A 21376-nucleotide genomic window follows, 5' to 3' on the forward strand; every position below is an offset into this window, starting at 1 on the left:
TCGTAATCACACACCCGGCAAGCAAGGTTTGTTACCTCGTAATCACACACCCGGCAAGCAAGGTTTGTTACCTCGTAATCACACACCCGGCAAGCAAGGTTTGTTACCTCGTAATCACACACCCGACAAGCAAGGTTTGTTACCTCGTAATCACACACCCGGCAAGCAAGGTTTGTTACCTCGTAATCACACACCCGGCAAGCAAGGTTTGTTACCTCGTAATCACACACCCGGCAAGCAAGGTTTGTTACCTCGTAATCACACACCCGGCAAGCAAGGTTTGTTACCTCGTAATCACACACCCGGCAAGCAAGGTTTGTTACCTCGTAATCACACACCCGACAAGCAAGGTTTGTTACCTCGTAATCACACACCCGGCAAGCAAGGTTTGTTACCTCGTAATTACACACCCGGCAAGCAAGGTTTGTTACCTCGTAATTACACACCCGGCAAGCAAGGTTGGTTACTTCGTAATCACACACCCGGCAAGCAAGGTTTGTTACCTCGTAATCACACACCCGGCAAGCAAGGTTTGTTACCTCGTAATTACACACCCGACAAACAAGGTTTGTTACCTCGTAATCACACACCCGGCAAGCAAGGTTTGTTACCTTGTAATCACACACCCGGCATAAGCAAGGTTTGTTACCTCGTAATCAACACTTTCCCCGTCAGAGCCCCGACCGCTGTTCCCTGTAATGTCCCCTCTTCTGCCAACCCATGTCGTATGACATGACGACATCGGCACCCTGGGAAAGCCTTTTCTCCTCGTCCAGCCAATTGGCGCAACTGCCCCGTGCCACGCTCTCGATCTCCTTACCTACTCTTCTCTCCACTTTCTTGTATGCACTGTGGCTTAGAAACGGTAAGCCGATCGGCGCGAAGATATGCTCCATTTGCGTATTTCCATTCCCCGAGTGAATAGCACCTAGAATGCACCACTCATCCAACTCACAGGTTTTGGGGCCCCGTCTGTTACCATTTTCACGCACGTCACTATTTCTGATCGAGTTCACTTTTTCGCAATGCATACATTTGATTTGTGAAGTATATCCTAGCCCATATCTTCTTTCGGATACTGTCTCTCTTATATCCAGCGGTCCCTTATGGCATCCCTCGTACTTTTCTAACTCTAACGCTAAACGCTTCCAGCCAACAATTCTGAAGTCGGGCTCTTTTTACTCAGCCTCTCTCGTCATCGCCCGGGTAGTTGGAGGTTGGAGGGGTGAGAATTTCGGGGGAGCACTCGACTCTGGCTTTTTTAAAGGGAATCGGGGGGGGGGGGGGGGGGGATCGGTATCTTAAAGCTTTTCTCCCTTTTCTGACCTTCTTCATGGCCTCCCCAAATGTCACACCTTTCGAAGCTATGTGATAAAGTGAATAATGATAATCAGGTTACAAAATGCAATAGCATTAACCAAATGTATTTATAAATCACTTTTTACGTCTAATTAGTTTTCTAGAAGCCAAATGTTTGACTTAAAAAGTCATTTCCTTACCTCCACTGCTTGATAAAGACATTTGCAGCTAGACTATGGAAGAATTTGCCCTTATAATGTGCCAAGCACGCGTTCTCATAGAATAAGAGATATATTTGTACGAGATGCATAAGACGGAATGCACGGGATCTCAGTTCCGCTCGTGCAACTTCGTCACAAGTAAAACAAACAAGGCAGCTTGTCGATTGCCATGTATGACGCTAGCGTGGACTTCGTTTGAAGCGCGTTCAGATACTCAACTTTTGATTCTAATTTCTCATAAACACAGGCTCGACATGCAACTAGATTAAGCAAGTACTTTCGGTAAGGCCTATTTTAGCCATAGCGCCGGGTAATAGCTTAGACGATGGGCGGCTTGCGCTCAAACATTGAAAAGGAATAAATTTTTTAGTTTTCAAATTATCTTAAAAAAATACTCTCGAATTGACTATCTGGAATCTATTCTTGTGCAACACTGGTCCACTTGCCCCTCTCACATAAGTTGCCTTAGTGTTTGGACTTAGTAGGTGGCGTAAATTCTGGCATGGATCTTTGTAGCAAGAGTTCATTTATTTTTCAAAGGTTGCGAGGACAATTTTGGCGTAAAATAAAGATTCATCAACCGCGAAGTTTGACAGATCAGTTTTAAGCCAACAATTCGTCTGCTTCAAGCTGGAGTATCGGTTGTTGTAACTGTGAATTTGGAAAAAAAATCATCGCGCAGATTTCAAGATTTTTATCTTTATATAAAAATATTGCTTCAATTTAACTTGCAACAATTTAACTTTCAAGAAGAGTGAATCTAGCGGAATCTGATAAAGCAGATGTATTGATAAAATCTGAAAAATTTACGAAAATCGCGCCGAAAATGAGTCTTCTATAGGGAACTTAGTATAAGCTGTTTAGCCAAAACAACCTCGGCGCGCCACCTCGATTATTTAGCGGATTATCTTAACTCTTTTATTATATCTCTTATTATTATTATAACTCTTCCTAACTTGTCTTATGACGCAATGCTAATGTCTTGTTGTCAGGTATGAATTTATATCTTTCCAGCTCTTCCAAAGTAGAAAACTGCAAATCTCCAAGCGAAATAAGCCCTCGGGAATTCTCGGGAACCCGTTGTGTTTAGCGGATTCCTGAGGAAACTCGAGAATTCTTGAGAATTTGAAGAAATGAAATATGGGGCTAAATAATCCTCGGAAATTGGTCTCATGCATACACTTATTTATTAGTTATCTTTTATCTCGGGAATTCTTGAGAGCGTATACATCATAATTATCTAGTTGAAAAATGAATAAATGAATGGAAAAAAATGAAATGACAAATTAATTTCCATAAATTTAAAGTTAAGTTAATAATAATTATTTGGGAGCCACCGCCACTGGTGTAATGAATAACTTTGTCTTTTGATACATTTGATGCATCGGGGAGCTCTGGTCGGTTGAAATCTTTCTAATTTCTCCTGTCTAATGTCTTGCTTGAAAATGGGCGTCCAATTCGTAAGATCACCATTGGCAAGACTACTTCCGGTAGAACTACGGAACTTCCGGTTAACTCGATTATGGAAGCATAAAAAATTTGTTTCAATCCCCGTCCTTTTTTATTCCGATTTCACCATCCCTGGTCATCATAACTTAGCATCAGCTGTCACCAAACTTTGCTTGGCCAAAAGTTTCCCGAATCACCAAATCAAGCTTGGCTAGATAGAAGCTTTGGATTTACTTAGCACCACCTTGTTCTAAAAACCTTCCTAATCAGTCATCCTAGCTCGGCTACAAACACCACGACCTCTCATGTACTTGTACAAGCCAAGGCCATCACTTGCTTGCTATCATTCGCCACTTTTTGAAGGGAATGATGCCCCCAGGACTTGCTCCTCTTCTTGAGCGTGTAACTTCCCGATACCCACCGCGGGGGCGGCTAGCTCTCTACGCCCGACGTACGCCAGCTGTAACGATAGAGAGCACATGTCACGTGATCCAATTCCAAACGGTACCCTGGATAACACATGCTCGAAGATCGAGCTTCTAAGAGCTCTTACGCGGGGGTGACCTTTAGGATCTTCGAGCATGCGGTTAACAGGGACTAGTCGCGCCCAGGCTTCTAATGAAGCGGTTACCGCTCGGTCTATTAGAGGAGGTAACTATAGAGGTTGCATGTTGCCGTCATGGTTACCACTCGGCCAACTAGGTGTAGTTTATACGACGTTCTTTTCATGTACCGACATGATACGAACGCCGTTTGTCCGAGGTCTTAGAGGACGTTACCAAGGAGTCCAAACCAGTAGTGACGATAGAACCAAGTGTAAGCGAATGGACCAGCCCCTTGCGCCTTTCTAATTCAGGTCAGAGCAAACGTGGAACAGTGGAAGGATGGCGTTCACATCGTATCCGAAAAGCAGAGGGAGTCATAGTTCCATATGTAGAAAGACGGGTTTTAAGACCTATTACCCCATAAAGTGACCTGATCCAGATTTGAGCTTTGGACACGCTCACGTGGTGCTTTGGACACACTCACGTGATGCTTTGGACGCTATCACGTGGTGCTTTGGACACACTCACGTGATGCTTTGGACGCTATCACGTGGTGCTTTGGACGCGCTCACGTGATGCTTTGGAGCTATCACGTGGTGCTTTGGACGCGCTCACGTGATGCTTTGGACGCTATCACGTGGTGCTTTGGACACACTCACGTGATGCTTTGGACGCTATCACGTGGTGCTTTGGACGCGCTCACGTGATGCTTTGGAGCTATCACGTGGTGCTTTGGACGCGCTCACGTGATGCTTTGGACGCTATTACGTGGTGCTTTGGACGCGCTCACGTGATGATTTGGACGTTATCACGTGGTGCTCTGGACACACTCCCGTGATGCTTTGGACGCTATCACGTGGTGCTTAGGACGCTATCACGTTGTGCTTCGGACGCTATCACGTGGTGCTTAGGACGCTATCACGTGGTGCTTCGGAAGCTATCACGTGATGCTTTGGACGCATCACGTGGTGCTTTGGACGCTATTACGTGGTGCTTAGAAGGCTATCACGTGGTGCTTTGGACGCTATCACGTGGTGCTTAGGACGCTATCACGTGATGCTTTGCACAAAGACACTGCGTCACAAACACATTGTTTCGAACTCACCTTGACTCCTAGAAGGTTCTGGAATCGTGGCGCCACAAACGTCCACGCACCCATGTTACGATGTTCCTCTTGGCTCCAGACAAACTCTATTAGAGGAGTCCGGAGTCAGTATAAAGAATCAAATACCGGCAAATCGAACCCTTGGTAAATCGAACGTGCCATATTCAGTTCCCTTGGATTTCCTACACACTTTAACTGTAAGTTTTAACCCCAATATATTTCGAATTTTCCAGAATTGGAACGACATCGACGCTTCGCTGAATCGCTAAGAAAGTTATCGGAAACTCACGCCCTCGTAATTTCTGGGCAATGGGTGTAAGCATTTGGAATATGACCCTAAAAGAAGTCCATCAGTTTGGAAAACATAAACGAGGCACGTAAAAACATGCGCACGCTATTTAATAAAAAAGGGAAAGGCTGGTTTGAGCATTGTCAATTCGAGGGACGATTGGCATGTCAGAGACTAGACCTAGTTATTACTCACTATTTATTACTCTTCATTTTTGCAGTTGGATTACAGGGCAAATGGTAATACATTAATATCTATAATTTTTTTCTGGTACAAAAACTACCAAAGCGGTCAGTCCGCGGCATATGGCCAGCTCTTGCTGCACTCTCAGACCTAAGAGATAGCTGTGATAGTGAGCAGTACCAGCCTCGGAGCCTATGAGACTAGCGCTACAATAGACCACACGTTCTTCAATTTCTTCCATGGGGAATGTATCTCACCTTGGGCACCGGGGGTACGAATTCGATCGAACGGGTTTCCTGCACTCGGTTATAAACGATATGAAAGCACGGGGACTGGGGGGGTGGGTCTCTGTGACGTCACATTTCTATTCCATCAGAGGATACCCGGTGTGAACGCGAAGGGGTTTTCTTACCTTGTGCCCCAGGATATCTACGCATCTCGTCACGGATCGCGTCCATTGGGAAAGGAGTGAGTGCCTCTAGCCTGATAATCGCCGTGTCCGTGTTACCAGTCTTTTCCCGTCTCTTAAGCAACGAGTAGTAGTGCTTCCCAGAGCAGAACATGACGCGTCGCACTTCTGTGGGGTTCATGGAGGTATCTCCTATCACGGGCATGAAGTGAGTGCCGGGGGACATATCGTGCAGCGTCGACATGGCAGCCTGAAACCCGAGAAAAGAACGACAAGTTACTATCATTACTATATAACGAGTTACTGTCCGGTGGGCGAGTAGCTATTTCTGCTGCATAACGAATTAAAAGCCTAATTAAAGCTGCTCCATGAGGTATTTCTACCGCAGAACAAAATGGTTCACGACGTGATGACCAAAGGAAGAGCTACTGTTTTTACTGTGTAACCATTGAATGGGAGAAGTGAAGAGTTACTAGCTTCGTTTGCAGTTGCTGTTTTAAAGCCGCATTATCACCAGTTTACTTCCGATCGATTACGTAACAATCTCCGATGATTTTTAACGGAAAACGCGAAAAATATTTCAAAATATTGAAAGCATTGTGTTTATTGAAAGTTTCTTTGGGGATGTGATTGATAATTTAGAGCGGATGGCCTGTTTAATATCTCGGATTTTAATAGATTCTTTTATCTTTTAACGGTTGAGGTTTCCGTCGGACCTCCGGAAGTAAACTGTTGACAATGCGGCTTTAAGTAACTTCTATGTACTAGCATTAATGTGGAGGGTCAATAATGTGGAGGGAGGGGGGGGGGGGGGGGTGGCTTGACCCCCAACTGCCTTACCGGTAATCGCAGGAGAAGCTTTGGAGCAACGATAATCAGAGGCTTTCTGAAGTTCCGCATCATCTGCAAAAAAGTCAGATATTTTACACAATTGACGGCTTGCTACAATCCACAACAAAAGTAAGTGGGACACTCCCCATACGAACAACCGCCCATACGAACAACCGCCAACCCTCTCCTCCCGATTAATATTGGTTAGAGGCGATTTTTCAGCTCAAAACACAAGCAGTAGCAAGGTGATCATTTGCCCTCCAACATTGAGGAAGGGGAGGGAAAGTGTCCCATTAGTTTTGTAAAAGATTGTCTCAGAAGTGGAATGATTGGAATTTGTCACGCTTATCATCGATTTCTTAAAATGCATTCTCTTTATTCGCATACCCTAATGAAAGTTTTTCAATCTATCTATTATTCGAGCTTGAAGAAAAGATGTTGACGTCCCCAGAAAATACTTTTGGGATATCTATTTGGAATATTTTACTCAATTAATTTGAATTAAAAGAAGGTGCGCTAGGATATTTGCAGACTATAATTTTATAAACTATAATATTTATTTGATGTTGCCAAAGAGACTGTCTATATATCGTGTCGATTGTCTCCATTTGCAAAAGCAGCCATCCCTCGGAGTATTTAGCCGAAAAACACCGCTTTTATGGCCAATTTAGGTAATAAATACAGGCATAGAGACTAAAAAGATCATCGCCTAATAAGTATTTCCCAATTAAACAATAAATAAAAAATCGACTAAAGAAAGCGATAAATAGGCGGTTAATCTGTTGTAGAAAACATGAGAGCCACAACAAGTGTTTATACATTTAGCATGGACTTCCTTTTTATCTTAGTAAAACGACGGTCAACCGTCTACCATGAGCTCTCTCTCCAAAATGCAAACCCTCATTCAAACAAAACTATTGTCAATTTATGAGCTTGAATCTCAAGTTAATACTGTATTATTTTAGAGTTCCAAATTCTTTCGTAAGGGATTTTTTTAAACAATTTTAAAATGGTTAATCGTTGGTGTTAATCGTTGAGCCACATAAGCAAGAACAGAAGACGTAGTCTGTAGCCGTCGATTTTAGCGAATGCTCCACAGAAAAAGCAATGCATACACTTTGCTTGAACTCTTCAAGCATAACTGTGTGTCAAAGTGTCAGATATTTAGCAAAACTATTGTAAAACAGATTAATTTATTGAATTGACCTTCTCCCCGAGACAAGCTTGCGTGACTAAATTTGTAGTGAAAATCTCTCACGTAATAAATTCTTCATAGGCGGTATTTCTTCTATGAAGAAACAGACGAGATTGTTTACAATAAAAAATAGTCGTCTTTGAAGCTTCTGCTCAATTTTACGCGCGATCCTGGCACGATAATTGTATGTGTTTGATTTTATCGTCGTTGCGTTATCAACGATAGTGTTTCCTGTTACAGGACCTGTCAATCACTTGCTCAGACATTCCACAACAAATATGAGCTACAAGCAGTAGCAAGGTGATCATTTGCCCTCCAACACTGAGGAAGAGGGGGGGGGGGGGGGGAAGTGTCCCATTAGTTTTGTAAAAGATTGTAGGTGTAGGGAGATCAATCACTGAATTTGAGGAAGTGTGTATCGGGGGAGTGAAAGAAAGAGCTTCAGTGAGGAGAGTAATAGGGAATGGAGGGTATGGTTTACGATAGAGAATGGTGCGTGTAGTTGTTGTTGCTGCTAGTGGTTTGGGGGAGGTTGTTAGGGATACGCGAGGATAGTGTCGTCTGGGTTGGGGGAGGGGGTGGTGGTAGCGGTGTGGTGGTAGGGATGTGGCAGTGTGGTTGTAGTGGTGTGGCATTGTGGTGGTAGCAGTGTGGTGGTAGGGATGTGGCAGTGTGGTGGTAGTGGTGTGGCATTGTGGTGGTAGCAGTATGGTGGTAGGGATGTGGCAGGTTGGTTGTAGCGGTGTGGCTATGTGGTGGTAGCGGTATGGCAGTGTGGTGGAAGCGGTGTGGTGTGGTGGTGAAAAGGGGATGGGTCAAGAAGGTTACCTGCTGCCTGAGAAGATGGAAGTACTGCGCAGGTGTGGTTGGGTTTACGATGTGCATGTTGACAGCATCACCATCAGCTTCCTCTTCCTTGCTGTCAGTCATCTGAGATTTCCATCACCATAAAATGTCAAGAATAAAATACCTCAATACTAATAACAAACATAAAGTAGAAGCTCATCGCCTGACGAGGTTGCATGGGGAGGAAAGCAGCACAATCGCCTTCATAACATAAATTTTAGTGCAACAATTTATCTTGTAAAAATAAAGTTTGTACTGAGACTGACTGAAATGAAATTAAAAATAAAATGAATCTGTCTTGATGGTGCCACGCACTAAAGAAAAGCGTTTGCACAAAACAAAATACGAATTTCGACCAGTTTTTGCTTTGTAGCTGTTTTAAAGTTGAAATCACACTCAGTCTCAACAAAAGCAAGGTCATTTAAACAGCTGTCTTCGTGGAGTTTTTTTTTTCTCTTTTCTACAATAAGATCGAAAACTTCTGCCTCTAAAAAATAAGCGAATCGCTTCTTCGGTGGTCCCATCTCGCTTTGCAATATTGCTTTGAATTAGAAAGCTGTACGCACATTTCCCACCTAATTTTTCTGCTTTCAAGGCGACGCGCGAAAGCACATTTTCCACCTCCATTTTCTCCCAACCCCTCAATTATACTGACCGATCGGGCATTACTCGATATTTGACCTTATGATGAGAGCGCGCATTTGGCTAGAGCGAGCACTGAGTGCTTACCTGGAGAAATCTTTCGACTCGGCAAGACGAATGTTCCGGTCCCGCTCCATCATATCCATGTGGTAGCAGCATGACCAACCCACTCTGCAACAGCCACTTGGCTACACACAATACACAGTGAGGGTGGTGTTATGTCGGGGATAAAGTCGTGATGATGACGATGGTGATGACGATGATGGTAATGATGATGATGGTGATGACGATGATGGTGCTGACGATGATGACGACGACGACGATGATGATGATGATGATGATAATGATGATAATGGAGAAAATGGTTGTGGTGGTAGCATCTTGGCTAAAATACATTGTACATATACAGTAGGTAGAGATAAAGTGGTTGTGTTATCTTGGTAACCAAGGTGAGGGTTGTTAAAAAAATGATAACGTGGTTATAATGATGATTTTGATGCCAACCTGTTGGCTTGAATACGGTAAACAAGGAGAAAAGTCTGGGTGGGTAGTCTCTGTGAGGTCAAGTAATTTTGTTTTTGCGATGATGTCGACTAAAGAAAAAGTCCTTACTTTCTCCCGATGAGACGAATGTGTCGAGGATGATCTGTGCTCCATTGAAGAAGTCGCCAAACTGTGCCTCCCATATGATCAGATGGTTTGGATTCTCTATACTCATGCCGTACTCAAACCCTAGCACACCCTCCTCCGATAGGTGACTATTACACACCTGGCGAACGAATGATTTAAAAAAATTATTCCTCCTGCCTGAGTGGGTTAATAGCTCATGAGAACGAAGGCTGAATGGGCTACTGAAGGTTGAATGGGGTACTGAAGGCTGAATGGGGTACTGAAGGCTGGATGGAGAACTGAAGGCTGAATGGGCTACTGAAGGCTGAATGGGATACTGAAGGCTGGATGGGTACTGAAGGCTGAATGGGGTAATGAAGGCTGGATGGGTACTGAAGGCTGGATGGGATACTGAAGGCTGGATGGGATACTGAAGGTTGAATGGGCTACTGAAGGCTGGATGGGTACTGAAGGCTGAATGGGGTACTGAAGGCTGGATGGGTACTGAAGGCTGGATGGGTACTGAAGGCTGAATGGGGAACTGAAGGTTGAATGGGCTACTGAAGGCTGGATGGGTACTGAAGGCTGGATGGGGTAATGAAGGCTGGATGGGTACTGAAGGCTGGATGGGTACTGAAGGCTGGATGGGTACTGAAGGCTGAATGGGGGAACTGAAGGTTGAATGGGCTACTGAAGGCTGGATGGGGTAATGAAGGCTGGATGGATACTGAAGGCTGGATGGGTACTGAAGGCTGGATGGGATACTGAAGGCTGAATGGGGTAATGAAGGCTGGATGGGATACTGAAGGTTGAATGGGATACTGAAGGCTGGATGGGATACTGAAGGCTGAATAGGATACTGAAGGCTGGATGGGGTACTGAAGGCTGGATGGGCTACTGAAGGCTGGATGGGGTAATGAAGGCTGAATGGGATACTGAAGACTGGATGGGATACTGAAGGCTGAATGGGGTACTGAAGGCTGAATGGGTACTGAAGGCTGAATGGGGTGCTCAATCATCAGGAGAACGAGAGGAATGATGAGTCAAATCACCCTAGTAGGTCAATTTGTACAGCCAAAAAGGCAGTCAGGTCTGGTCATCGCACTTTTTTGGCTCTCATATCCGCCACTTTTTTTGATAGGCTATACCCTATAGTGGTGATATATATGGTGATATACCCAAACATGTTGAAGGGTGAAAATCGCAACACATCCATTTTTTAGAAAACTATACTCTTTACCATGTAACTATTCCATTCCAAAACACAATGGCCCGTATCCTGATACGTGTAAGGGTGAATATCTTGTCGGACACAAGTCTTATAACAGCAGATCATATAATAAAGGAAACAGTATTAGGAACATCCATTGGTAAGCTAGTGGTATGGAAAGATACTCCACCTCAAGAAAACCCGTCTGGTCTTCACGTAGATTATTAAGCGGGATGTACATCTCTTCGGTTTTCTGGTCGATCAGCATGGCATGTCGGTGGCTAAATGTGCCTCGGCCCACGTCCTGTCCGCTAATGCGAGCATGAAAACCTGCAGTGAATAGCAAAATGTTAAAGGAGGCCAATAACACCGCCATTTTATGCTCCCGCTCAATGGCGAGTCACACAAAACTTTTATTTTCATCGGCTAATTCAAGCAAGTTCTACGATATTTTCAGTCAAATATCGTCAATAACATATTAGACTTCATTCGTAGTTGTTATTTTGAAGTTTGCGAATTAACCGCTGTATTTTCAATGATAAAAATAACAAAGGAGTGGGTGGTCGACATTCTTTTATTGTTGTCCAGCTTGTGGTTTATGTTCTCATGGACTACAAGTTGCCTTGTCCATCCCGTACACAAACCTTGATATAACAAGCTTCCTAGAGCCAGGGCCTCCGCGGTAGCCCAATCGATCCCAGTCCCCTCTTTCAGCTTGGCAAGCCTAGCGTTCACATGTGTTTTCTTGAGGTGTGAGTGGATGTTGAAGTCAGCAGGGACTTCTACTGATTTTGCGCCCACAAATTGTAATGTGTCCAGTGGCAGACCTGAAACCAGAACATTGTGATATTTAAAAATGGTATACAAACAGTAAAAGGCTATGTTATCGTAAAGTTTATTAACTACTAGTGGTGGTTGTGATAGTGATGATAACAATAATGGTGATGAATATGACAATAATGATGATGACAATTGTTACGCTAATGGTGATTACGACGTTGATGATGATGACGATGACAATAATGATGATGATGATGACAATTATGATGATGATGATGATGATGATGACAATGATGATGATGATGACGATGATTATGACGATGATGATGACAATAATGATGAAGATGATGACGATGATGATGACGATGATAATGACAATGACGATGACAATGATGATGACAATGATGATGACGATGATGATTACGATGATGATGATGACAATAATGATGATGATGATGACGATGATGATGTGGAAAGTGGCATCGACTGCTGATGATCATCACCAGGTGGGTGATAGTAGTGCTGACCTGTATCCCAGATGGTGACGGCTCCAGAGCTTGCCACCACCATGTCTTTCCATCGTCCTTCCAGGTGCATGGCTTGAGACACCCACTCGTCTGACTTCCTCAGCTCGTCATTTAGCATGTTGTTAAACGCAGCTAAGTCTTCTTTTAACGCCTGAAGAGAAATATGAGCTTTTAATGGCTCTCTGAGCCGCTATTTTGGCATCATAGCAGCCATAGAGCCAGTAGGAAAACTCCATATGCATTTATGAAAAAAATTGGTATGATTAGGTTAATGTTTTCAGATGGTATTTTTTTTTAAATTTATTTGCAAATGATACAAGAGATACAAGATAAAGCAGATGAGCATGCTCGCTTTGGATCAAATATTTCGCGTACTGGGCTTTTCATGTGATATTCGGTTGGCTATGTAAACCAGTTAATAATTTCCCCATGTGAGTTTGAAGTCATTCTCAGTAAGTTCTTTATGCTTAACCTCGTGTGAAATGATGCTGTTATCGGTGAGCTTGTTGGCATACTGTGTTGGTACACTCTGGCGGTTTGTGATCACCGAGTACATGGCTGGGTTGGTAAACGTTGGATCATCGAGCTCATTGTGGCCCCTGCGAGGATAATAAAAGGGACGTAAAAATAAGGTGACAGCAGCGGCGACGGTGACAGCGGCATGGAGAACTTAGCTCTGGGTTTGTCTTACCATCTCCGGTAGCAGAACATGTAAACGATGACTTCTTACAGTAAGGTTAGGCCTTTGTTTTAATATAGTTCTGGGTTTGTCTTTTGTTTTTATAGAGATCTGGGTTTGTCTTACCATCTCCTGTAGCAGAACATGTCGACAACGACATCTTTACGATACTTCATTCTGTACTCAAGGGCAAGCATTGCAGCACGAGCGACCTCCTGCAAGGATAGCATGAGGAAATTAGAAATCAATGCGGCAGCAGTTCGCTAAACGCCAACAAGCCAACTTTAGCCAGAATTGATGGCTTCACCTCGCTCGGCAAGGCAATGTCGGCGAACAAGCTCGCATCACACCGAACATGGTGTACAAACAGCGCCAGCCATTTCTGGGCCAGAAATACTGTGGCGGGAAGGGGTTTTTGTTACAACAAAGTACCAATACTGCTTTTATTGTAACAAAGGCGTAAAACACAATTTGAACATTGAAATGTATTCATATAAAAAATCTAAGCTAAACAATTGAACAGTAAGAAATTAAACAAGAAGAACTCAAATAAATAGAACACATCTTTCATTGTTCGATAAAAAGCGTTTTTATATTTTGCAACTTGGGGGAGGAGGAAACTCTTTAAAATGGGCATTTACAGTAATATCATTTTTTAGTTTCTCTCTATTTTTCTACTATCTTCTCTTTCCTTTTTGTGAAAGTTTTCTGATTTCCAATAAATCACCACATACCTCTGGATGGTTACCATTCACATGAATTGTGGGACAGTCGATCATCTTAGCGATATCACTTGAATACAAAGATGACCTGACAGCCAAGAAAAAAAAACAAAACAGAGAAGCTGATAGTAAAATATAAAATAGCATAGAAACACCAGAACACTCAAAGTCTTAGTCATGGAGTTTGGGTGTGTCGCCCGAAAAGCCAATGCACTGTTCAGCTCTTTTAAAAACATTTCATAACTGCTTCAAAGTAGACAACTATCAAGTAGACTGACACATCATATGAGACACAATAGTTTGTGCTGTTGTTATCATAAAAAAGGATAGCTTTATTTACTGTATACACGGTAAAAACGCCATGACGACAATAGGACAGCAATTCTATAGCAAAAGCTGTTTTGAAAATTATTTTTGTGTGGCTGTGGAACAGCTAGCTTGTTTTGAGGCTCTTAATTTACTTCTTAAATATTTCAGATATTCAGGGGTTAACGTGTTTAGCAATTTGAAAACCATATTGGCTGTATGAGATCGACGTAGATCGTCAATTAAAAAAGCTTTATAAAAAATTTTCTTCATTCTTAGAGTAAGCTTTGGTTGGTACAAAAGCTTCAAATTTGTTAAATAACTCGACATGCAAACCTCACAATATAGTCCATAGAAGTTTAAAAACAGAAGGAGCAGAAGCAAAAGTTTCAAGAAAGGGGGGGCTGGACTTATTGTTCTTCCGTATATTTCCTTATATTTCTTGTTATTTTTTAGGCCAAACGTCTGAAAATAGGGGGGGCCGGGGCCTCCTCGGCCCCCCTTAGATCCGCCCCTGCACACTATACTAATGAGCTCTGTTAAGTACACCCAAGTGCATTTTGTTACACTAGGGGTCAAACCGACAGTGCAGTAGATTACCCACTCTTGGACTTCATACTTTACCTTGCTCGATCCGCTGGTGTGGTAAAGCCCACTTGGTTATTCACGATGAGGTGCACCGTACCCCCCACTTCATAATGGGGCAGGTTCACCATCCCCAAGGTCTCTGACACAATACCCTGGCAAGAGAAACAATATGTAGTGGATGTAATAGAAGATACATGTAGTGATCAGGCCATATGACACTATACCCTGGCAAGAGATACAATACATAGTGGGTGTAATACAAGATACATGTGGTGATCAGGCCATATGATACTATACCCTGGCAAGAGATATAATACATAGTGGGTGTAATACAAGATACATGTGGTGATCAGGCCATATGACACTATACCCTGGCAAGAGATACAATACATAGTGGGTGTAATACAAGATACATGTGGTGATCAGGCCATATGAAACTATACCCTGGCAAGAGATACAATACGTAGTGGGTGTAATACAAGATACATGTGGTGATCAGGCCATATGACACAATACCCTGGCAAGAGATACAATACGTAGTGGGTGTAATACAAGATACATGTGGTGATCAGGCCATATGACACAATACCCTGGCAAGAGATACAATACATAGTGGGTGTAATACAAGATACATGTGGTGATCAGGCCATATGACACTATACCCTGGCAAGAGATACAATACATAGTGGGTGTAATACAAGATACATGTGGTGATCAGGCCATATGACACTATACCCTGGCAAGAGATATAATATGTAGTGGACACAATAAAAGATATGTTGTGTGTGGTGAACAGAATACACTTTCAAGAGAAGCAATATGTAATGAGTGCAATGTAATATACAGTGCTACTACCATGCATGAAAAAGTTTCAAAGAAAGATTAAAACACTATTAAACAGATGCTGTTGAATGCTACCTTTGATAAATACTATACAGTATGTAGCTCTAATACTGTAATATGTTAAGTGTTTTTTAACATTACAAATCAGCACCATTCACCTTTTTAATGACTTACAGTATCTTTTGATAATAAAAACAAACACTATAAAGAAGAGAATTAAACTCACTTGGCCAGCAAAAGATGCATCCCCATGAACCAGCAGACATGTCACCTGAGGGAGAAAGTGAATACCCATAGTCATAGTGAATGACTATTTGAATAAACAATACCCTAGAAGGGGCTTGATCTACAGTAGCATACTGTGGCTATTTGAATAAACAATACCCTAGAAGGAACTTGACCTTAGCAGACTGTGACTATTTTAATTTAAACAATACCCTAGAAGGGACTTGAGTATACAGGATCAGGTAACAGGTAAGAGAATGCCAGATCGACACTAACCTTGTCACCTATTCTTGCATCTTTATCATCAATAGAGTAGTCTCCTTCCTTAAGTGTCATCTGTCGACCACGAGCTTTGCCAGCAACTACTGGGTTACATGCCTCTAGATGAGAGGGGTTTGGCAGCATGGTGACATGGAGGGGGTCCTGGCCGCCATAGTCAAGATCCACTGAGCTTGCTAAGAGATAAATTAATTGCAAAAGTCAACATCAACAGTGCTTGCTGAAAGGAAAATAAACCACCATAGATTGACAAGGATCTTTTACTTTTTGGTTGTATTATTCACAGTGTACAATCTATCAGGGCTTTATTTTAACATGTCTTTGCTAAACCTGAGTTCAAATGGAAAGAATAAGGAATACACAAAGAGCTTTCTTTGAAAACTGTTAGGTAACCCATAAACGTTTTTAGGTTACCGCAGGTAAGCTGTTACAATAAGTGCCAAATTTGAAACATGTCTCAAATTACTTACATCAGGTACATGATAAGATGATAGAGAACATCTCTAGTTCCTTGTCTATGGCCTAACTTACTGAGATGAGAGAGAACATCTCTAGTTCCTTGCCTATGGCCTAACTTACTGAGATGAGAGAGAACATCTCTAGTTCCTTGCCTATGGCATAACTTACTGAGATGAGAGAGAGAACATTTCTAGTTTCTTGCCTATGGCCTAACTTACTGAGATGATAGAGAACATCTCTAGTTCCTTGCCTATGGCCTAACTTACTGAGATGAGAGAGAACATCTCTAGTTCCTTGCCTATGGCCTAACTTACTGAGATGAGAGAGAACATCTCTAGTTCCTTGCCTATGGCCTAACTTACTGAGATGAGAGAGAACATCTCTAGTTCCTTGCCTATGGCCTAACTTACTGAGATGAGAGAGAACATCTCTAGTTCCTTGCCTATGGCATAACTTACGGAGATGAGAGAGAACATCTCTAGTTCCTTGCCTATGGCATAACTTACGGAGATGAGAGAGAACATCTCTAGTTCCTTGCCTATGACATAACTTACGGAGATGAGAGAGAACATCTCTAGTTCCCTGCCTATGGCCTAACTTACTGAGATGAAAGAGAACATCTCTAGTTCCTTGCCTATGGCCTAACTTACAGAGATGTGGAGAACATCTGTACTTCCTTGCCTATGACATAACTTACTGAGATGATAGAGAACATCTCTAGTTCCTTGCATATGGCCTAACTTACTGAGATGAGAGAGAACATCACCAGTTGCTTGAACATGGGGCGGAAGCTCAGAGTTACCTTTCATCTGCAACAAGAAGCCAAAGCATGATGCCACAGTTTTCAAGAAAAATAAATCATTGCAGGGCTTCTGGAATTACGCGGAAAAAAAACTCAAAATTACGAGGGATTCTTTGCTAAATTACGTGGAAAATCAATCATTACGCGCTTAATTACGTGGGATTTTGCAATACATTTTTCTTAAAAAATATAAATTTTGAGGGATTCTTTACTGCATTACACGCTAAATTACACGGAATATCAACTGTTAAGCCTAAACTACATTTTGTACCGAAGGAAAGCACTAAATAACTTGAAAAGGTTTATTTTTTGCGCGAAAATATCTTAAGCGAGTTTTCATTGGCTCCTAGCCACCGGCCAATTAAAAAAGGTATTTTATTATTAGTCCTAGGCCTTCTCGGTTTAGCAAAGAACACCTAGTAATTTTATTTGTTTTTGAAATTCAGTTCGAAATATCACACTCTTACGAAAAATATCTGTCTTTTTTTACGAGAAATAGAGATAAGAGCCCTAAAAGAACACATCGGCTGTGCACTTCAATGTTTTGTCTTTCAAAATTTAGCCAAATTACACTGGATTACGCGGAAATTTGTGGATTACGTGGATTATGCGGAGAAACCTAAATTACGCGCTTCCGCAAAAGCGCGTAATTCCAGAAGCCCTGTAAATAGGAAACTTAAAGGAAATCTACAAGTTTTTCTTCTTGCAAAAGTTAGAAACAAAAAAATATGTTTGTCTAGATGATTAAAGATGAAAAACATTTTAGAAAGGAAATTTTTTGTGGGTATTAGTTCTGAACAACATTTTGAAAATATAATATACTGGGGACATGAAATGAGCTACAGTATGTGAGATATTGAGGATATACATGTAAGTTAACGTCTCTACAAATAAACCAGGTATAAATCATGCAGGATATATAATGCATGAGGCTATATCTATTATAGATTGATAGTCGCTTTGTCAAAAAGTTGACAGGATATCCACTTACAGTAATCCCCCCATGCTAACAGTATTCACCTTAGAGAACATCTGTGCCACTGGGTACTTAAGGATCGTTGTTAGCAGGTTCAGCCTGCCGCGGTGCTGCATTCCCATAATTACTTGGTTTAACCCAGCTAATCATTATGAAAATAAACAATAAGTTTAAAGAACACAGAACACTGTTATTAGATCTATGCGATTCATTATACCAACCTTTTGAAGACTGCAAAAAAAATTCATCAAAAAAGGCCATCATACTCTCGGCCCCTTCCCCACTATATCTCTTGACAGTCATGAACTTTCTCCCTAAAAAGTTATCAAATGCCTGCAAAATAATATTTTCATCAGACAGATCATTTAAACTAGAAAAGTTTGAGGCAAATGGAAAATAAAGTAAATATATACAGCTATCACATAAAATGTTGGTATTACTGACACCAAAAATTATTTTAAAAAAAGTTTTATACGTATGAGTGACAGACAGACATTGTATCACGAAACTTGCAAGTCTTGCAACATTTGACAAAACACTTATGCTGCTACTGTATGTATTCTATTAGTCTTAGGTTACACGTTACGAGTTCCCGTTTGTTAAACGGTTTGTCCCGGTCTGTTTGCAAACTCTGTGTTCGCAAACATCAGCTGCTTGCGAATGTTGTTCGCGAATTTCGCGAACAATTTCACGAACATATGTCCACATGTTCGAAAGCGGTACTGTATGTATTCTATTAGTCTAGAAAAACCTTGTTAAATTTGCCAAAAATATTGAATTTTAGGAATATTGCAAACTTTTGTTAATAAAAAAGATGGAAAAGTTGGGACAGGAAGGGGTATACATATATCCAGAGAATACAACAGTCTGCTAGCACTGCCAGCGAACCATGCATCTCAGAACAGGATAAACTCCCTTGCTAAATCTTCTTAACCCTTCTCCACAGGCTGTGAAATAATTAAATCAATTAAACAGCCTCCACTGGAACCATAAAATGATACCTCTGGACACTCAGATGCAGAAAAGGGAGGGGCACAGGTGGGGCATAGCCCCCCCTCACAAATTTAATCAAATTATTTTATCACTTTTTAAAAAGGAGGGTGTCAAAGTACAGTACCTCTGATCTTAGGAGAAGTTTTGCTATGTGCTTTTGTCTGCTGTTATCCATTGAGCAAGGGGTGCTCTTTTCTACAAGATCTGATAGCCATAGTTTCTCATTTTCATCCTTTAAGTAAAATGAAATAATATTTGTCAGTGATTTCAAAATGAAAAGGGGTCTAGTGAAGTTAGGAGGCAAAATTACTGTACCGAAAGGTGATGAAGCTCAACAGCTAACTGACCACAATATGCTTTTTCTAGTCGACCTATAACTTCTTTTAGAGTTGACTCTTTTTGATCATTCAAATGCATAATACCTGCAATATCACAAACAAATTATAACTATGTTACATTACAGGTTTATTGCACTACATGTTTTGAGTACAGTTTGTGCTTAATTGTCTTTGTACTGTAGGTTAACAATATCATACTGTATTTGTAATGTTTTTAATGAATGATAAACGATAATAAAATAAACAATAAATAGCAAATAATAATATGGTGCTGGAATTGCTCCCTAGGACAGCTATGCAGCACTATTGAAGGCAAAGTGATGGTCCGAAATTTTTCCTCTACCATGTGGTCAAACAGCCAAGGCTGTGTCAATTGCTAACATGATCCTCTAACATGTGGTAAAAAAGCCAAGGCTGTGTCAGTTGCTAACATGATAATAAGGCCTCGCATTAAATACCTTCTAGGTTTATTGTAGTATTCATATCTGCCTCCTCAAGACCATAAAGATCCAATCTAAGTTCTGTTAACTCTGCCCTGTTGAACAAGAATATCTCACTAAGATGGGTTTTAAAATCAAGATATTTTTGGTGGGTTCTATCATATAACTATATTATATTATAGTCTAATGGTTAATCTGCATACTGAATTTACTCTTTGACCTGACAAAGATACAGTACTTACAAGTTTAGGTTGTGTAATCTCATGTTTAATGGATCTAAATCAGCTTTTCTGTGTCCATGTTTTCTGTATGCTGTTACTAGCCGTAGCAAATTGGAGTTTAATACTTGGTTTTTGATGGCTTCTTCAGATTCTGCTAAAAAAAATAAGAAAATAGTAAAAGTGATAACAATGATTTAAAAAACATTGATGATATGCTTATTCATTCTGATGACTAAGACTATCACAATGTGTGAATTTAGTAAATCGTATATGTTATAGTATTATCAAGGAGAATAAAGGGGGGGGGGGGGTTAATCCATGAGGTGCAGAGGGACATATTTGATGGATACAGGACAAGAAGGAAAACAAATCACTAAACACAAAATAATGTACCATGAAAAGAAGGATAGTGAATATAGATTTGAGTTTAGTGGACTCATTCATTATCAACAAATAACAAGTAAATGTGTAATCAATGTCATGTCCATGATTGACTCTTTATACAGACTTGTATTTAGGATGGGGGGGGGGGGGGGTGCATAGTGTGTGGTCCATCTATTTTGGTCACTAAAAAATAGGTTATTTCTTATTGAAGGATCATCAAGAATATTTCACAGGAGACACACAGTAGCTGAAATTTACAAAAAGCTCCTTCCCTGATCTATATATTGCTGACACCCCATCCCCTATATATACCCCCTACACAAGACTGCTATTTAGACCTGGAAACAGTGCTTTGCACTTTTAAAAAACTTTTATACAAAATCTTTTCAACGATATATTTTAATAGTTGCTGACTCTTCTCATTAGTCATTATTTCCCTTAGTTTAAAAATACTCATTTGAATTTACTCTCAGGTGTTTGTGAAATCACAGTGAAAAGTTTATGCTGTCAATAAGTGATGTTTCACGGTTCGTTATAAACATATACTCTAACATGCCAACTGCCAACAAAAGGGGTTTCACCTTTATATAAGCCAAGGGACAAACAGAGACTCGCTATTTGTCTACGTTTGATGTATCTTGAGACATGTTTTATCTCGAATCTTTACCTCTGATCGTGGTTTTGTCAGGTTTTGGACGGAATCCATAACAGCCCGTCTTGGAGTGGTAACGGGAAAGCCTAAATGCCAAGTTTTGCTTTGACAGGCACCCACGAGGTATTCTGAACATCACTACACTGAGTAACAATCACTGACAAATACAAAATGAAATGAATTAGAAAAGTTTCGCATAAAATTTCCGTAACCTCAGACGATTAATCGAAGTGCATGGTAAGAAAATACGCAGGCGTTCCTGGTCATAAGTGATTATCCGTGTGGCTTTGCAGCGCCAAAACCTGAAAAGCAGGCTTTTCTCTTTGTGT

General features: G+C 41.2%; 2 protein-coding genes across 3 annotated transcripts; both read right to left on the minus strand.

The window, feature by feature from the left end:
- Positions 1–363: 363 nt before the first annotated feature.
- On the minus strand, positions 364–1521 carry LOC125568281. The gene is made up of 3 exons (XM_048730177.1): positions 1500–1521; positions 1327–1364; positions 364–1145 (listed from the first exon to the last, which is right to left on the minus strand). The coding sequence occupies exons 1-3, from the start codon at positions 1519–1521 to the stop codon at positions 672–674; spliced, it is 534 nt and encodes a 177-aa protein (XP_048586134.1). The 3' UTR covers positions 364–671.
- A 1167-nt stretch (positions 1522–2688) lies between these two features.
- LOC5514893 (2-oxoadipate dehydrogenase complex component E1) lies at positions 2689–21309 on the minus strand. 2 transcript variants are annotated; one of them, XM_048730377.1, is made up of 24 exons: positions 21063–21309; positions 20033–20162; positions 19809–19885; positions 19328–19434; positions 19137–19244; positions 18241–18352; positions 18064–18161; positions 16987–17050; positions 15780–15958; positions 15505–15549; positions 14472–14587; positions 13554–13629; positions 12946–13034; positions 12613–12739; positions 12141–12291; positions 11478–11660; positions 11024–11163; positions 9627–9783; positions 9102–9202; positions 8355–8456; positions 6341–6403; positions 5504–5750; positions 4620–4705; positions 2689–3429 (listed from the first exon to the last, which is right to left on the minus strand). In XM_048730377.1, the coding sequence occupies exons 1-24, from the start codon at positions 21181–21183 to the stop codon at positions 3313–3315; spliced, it is 2796 nt and encodes a 931-aa protein (XP_048586334.1). In that variant the 5' UTR covers positions 21184–21309; the 3' UTR covers positions 2689–3312. The 2 variants fall into 2 exon arrangements, with proteins under 2 accessions (XP_048586334.1, XP_048586333.1); XM_048730376.1 differs by having other exon boundaries at positions 20033–20165.
- Between the last annotated feature and the right edge of the window lie 67 nt (positions 21310–21376).

Source organism: Nematostella vectensis, chromosome 7, assembly GCF_932526225.1.
Source record: "Nematostella vectensis chromosome 7, jaNemVect1.1, whole genome shotgun sequence".
Classification (NCBI taxonomy): Eukaryota; Metazoa; Cnidaria; class Anthozoa; order Actiniaria; family Edwardsiidae; genus Nematostella; species Nematostella vectensis.

What these genes read in the sequence shown, in the direction of transcription:
- LOC125568281 (XM_048730177.1), bottom strand. Translation starts at nt 1,521, where the DNA reads ATGTCTTTATCAAGCAGTGGAG. An exon ending in GTCTTTATCAAGCAGTGGAG is followed by an intron (nt 1,365 to 1,499) that starts GTAAGGAAATGA and finishes TTTATCACATAG; the next exon opens with CTTCGAAAGGTGTGACATTT. An exon ending in TTGGGGAGGCCATGAAGAAG is followed by an intron (nt 1,146 to 1,326) that starts GTCAGAAAAGGG and finishes GTTGGCTGGAAG; the next exon opens with CGTTTAGCGTTAGAGTTAGA.
- LOC5514893 (XM_048730376.1), bottom strand. Translation starts at nt 21,183, where the DNA reads ATGTTCAGAATACCTCGTGGGTGCCTGTCAAAGCAAAACTTGGCATTT. An exon ending in TTGAGCTTCATCACCTTTCG is followed by an intron (nt 19,245 to 19,327) that starts GTACAGTAATTT and finishes TTTTACTTAAAG; the next exon opens with GATGAAAATGAGAAACTATG. An exon ending in TCCATCTTCTCAGGCAGCAG is followed by an intron (nt 6,404 to 8,354) that starts GTAACCTTCTTG and finishes ACTTTTTTGCAG; the next exon opens with ATGATGCGGAACTTCAGAAA.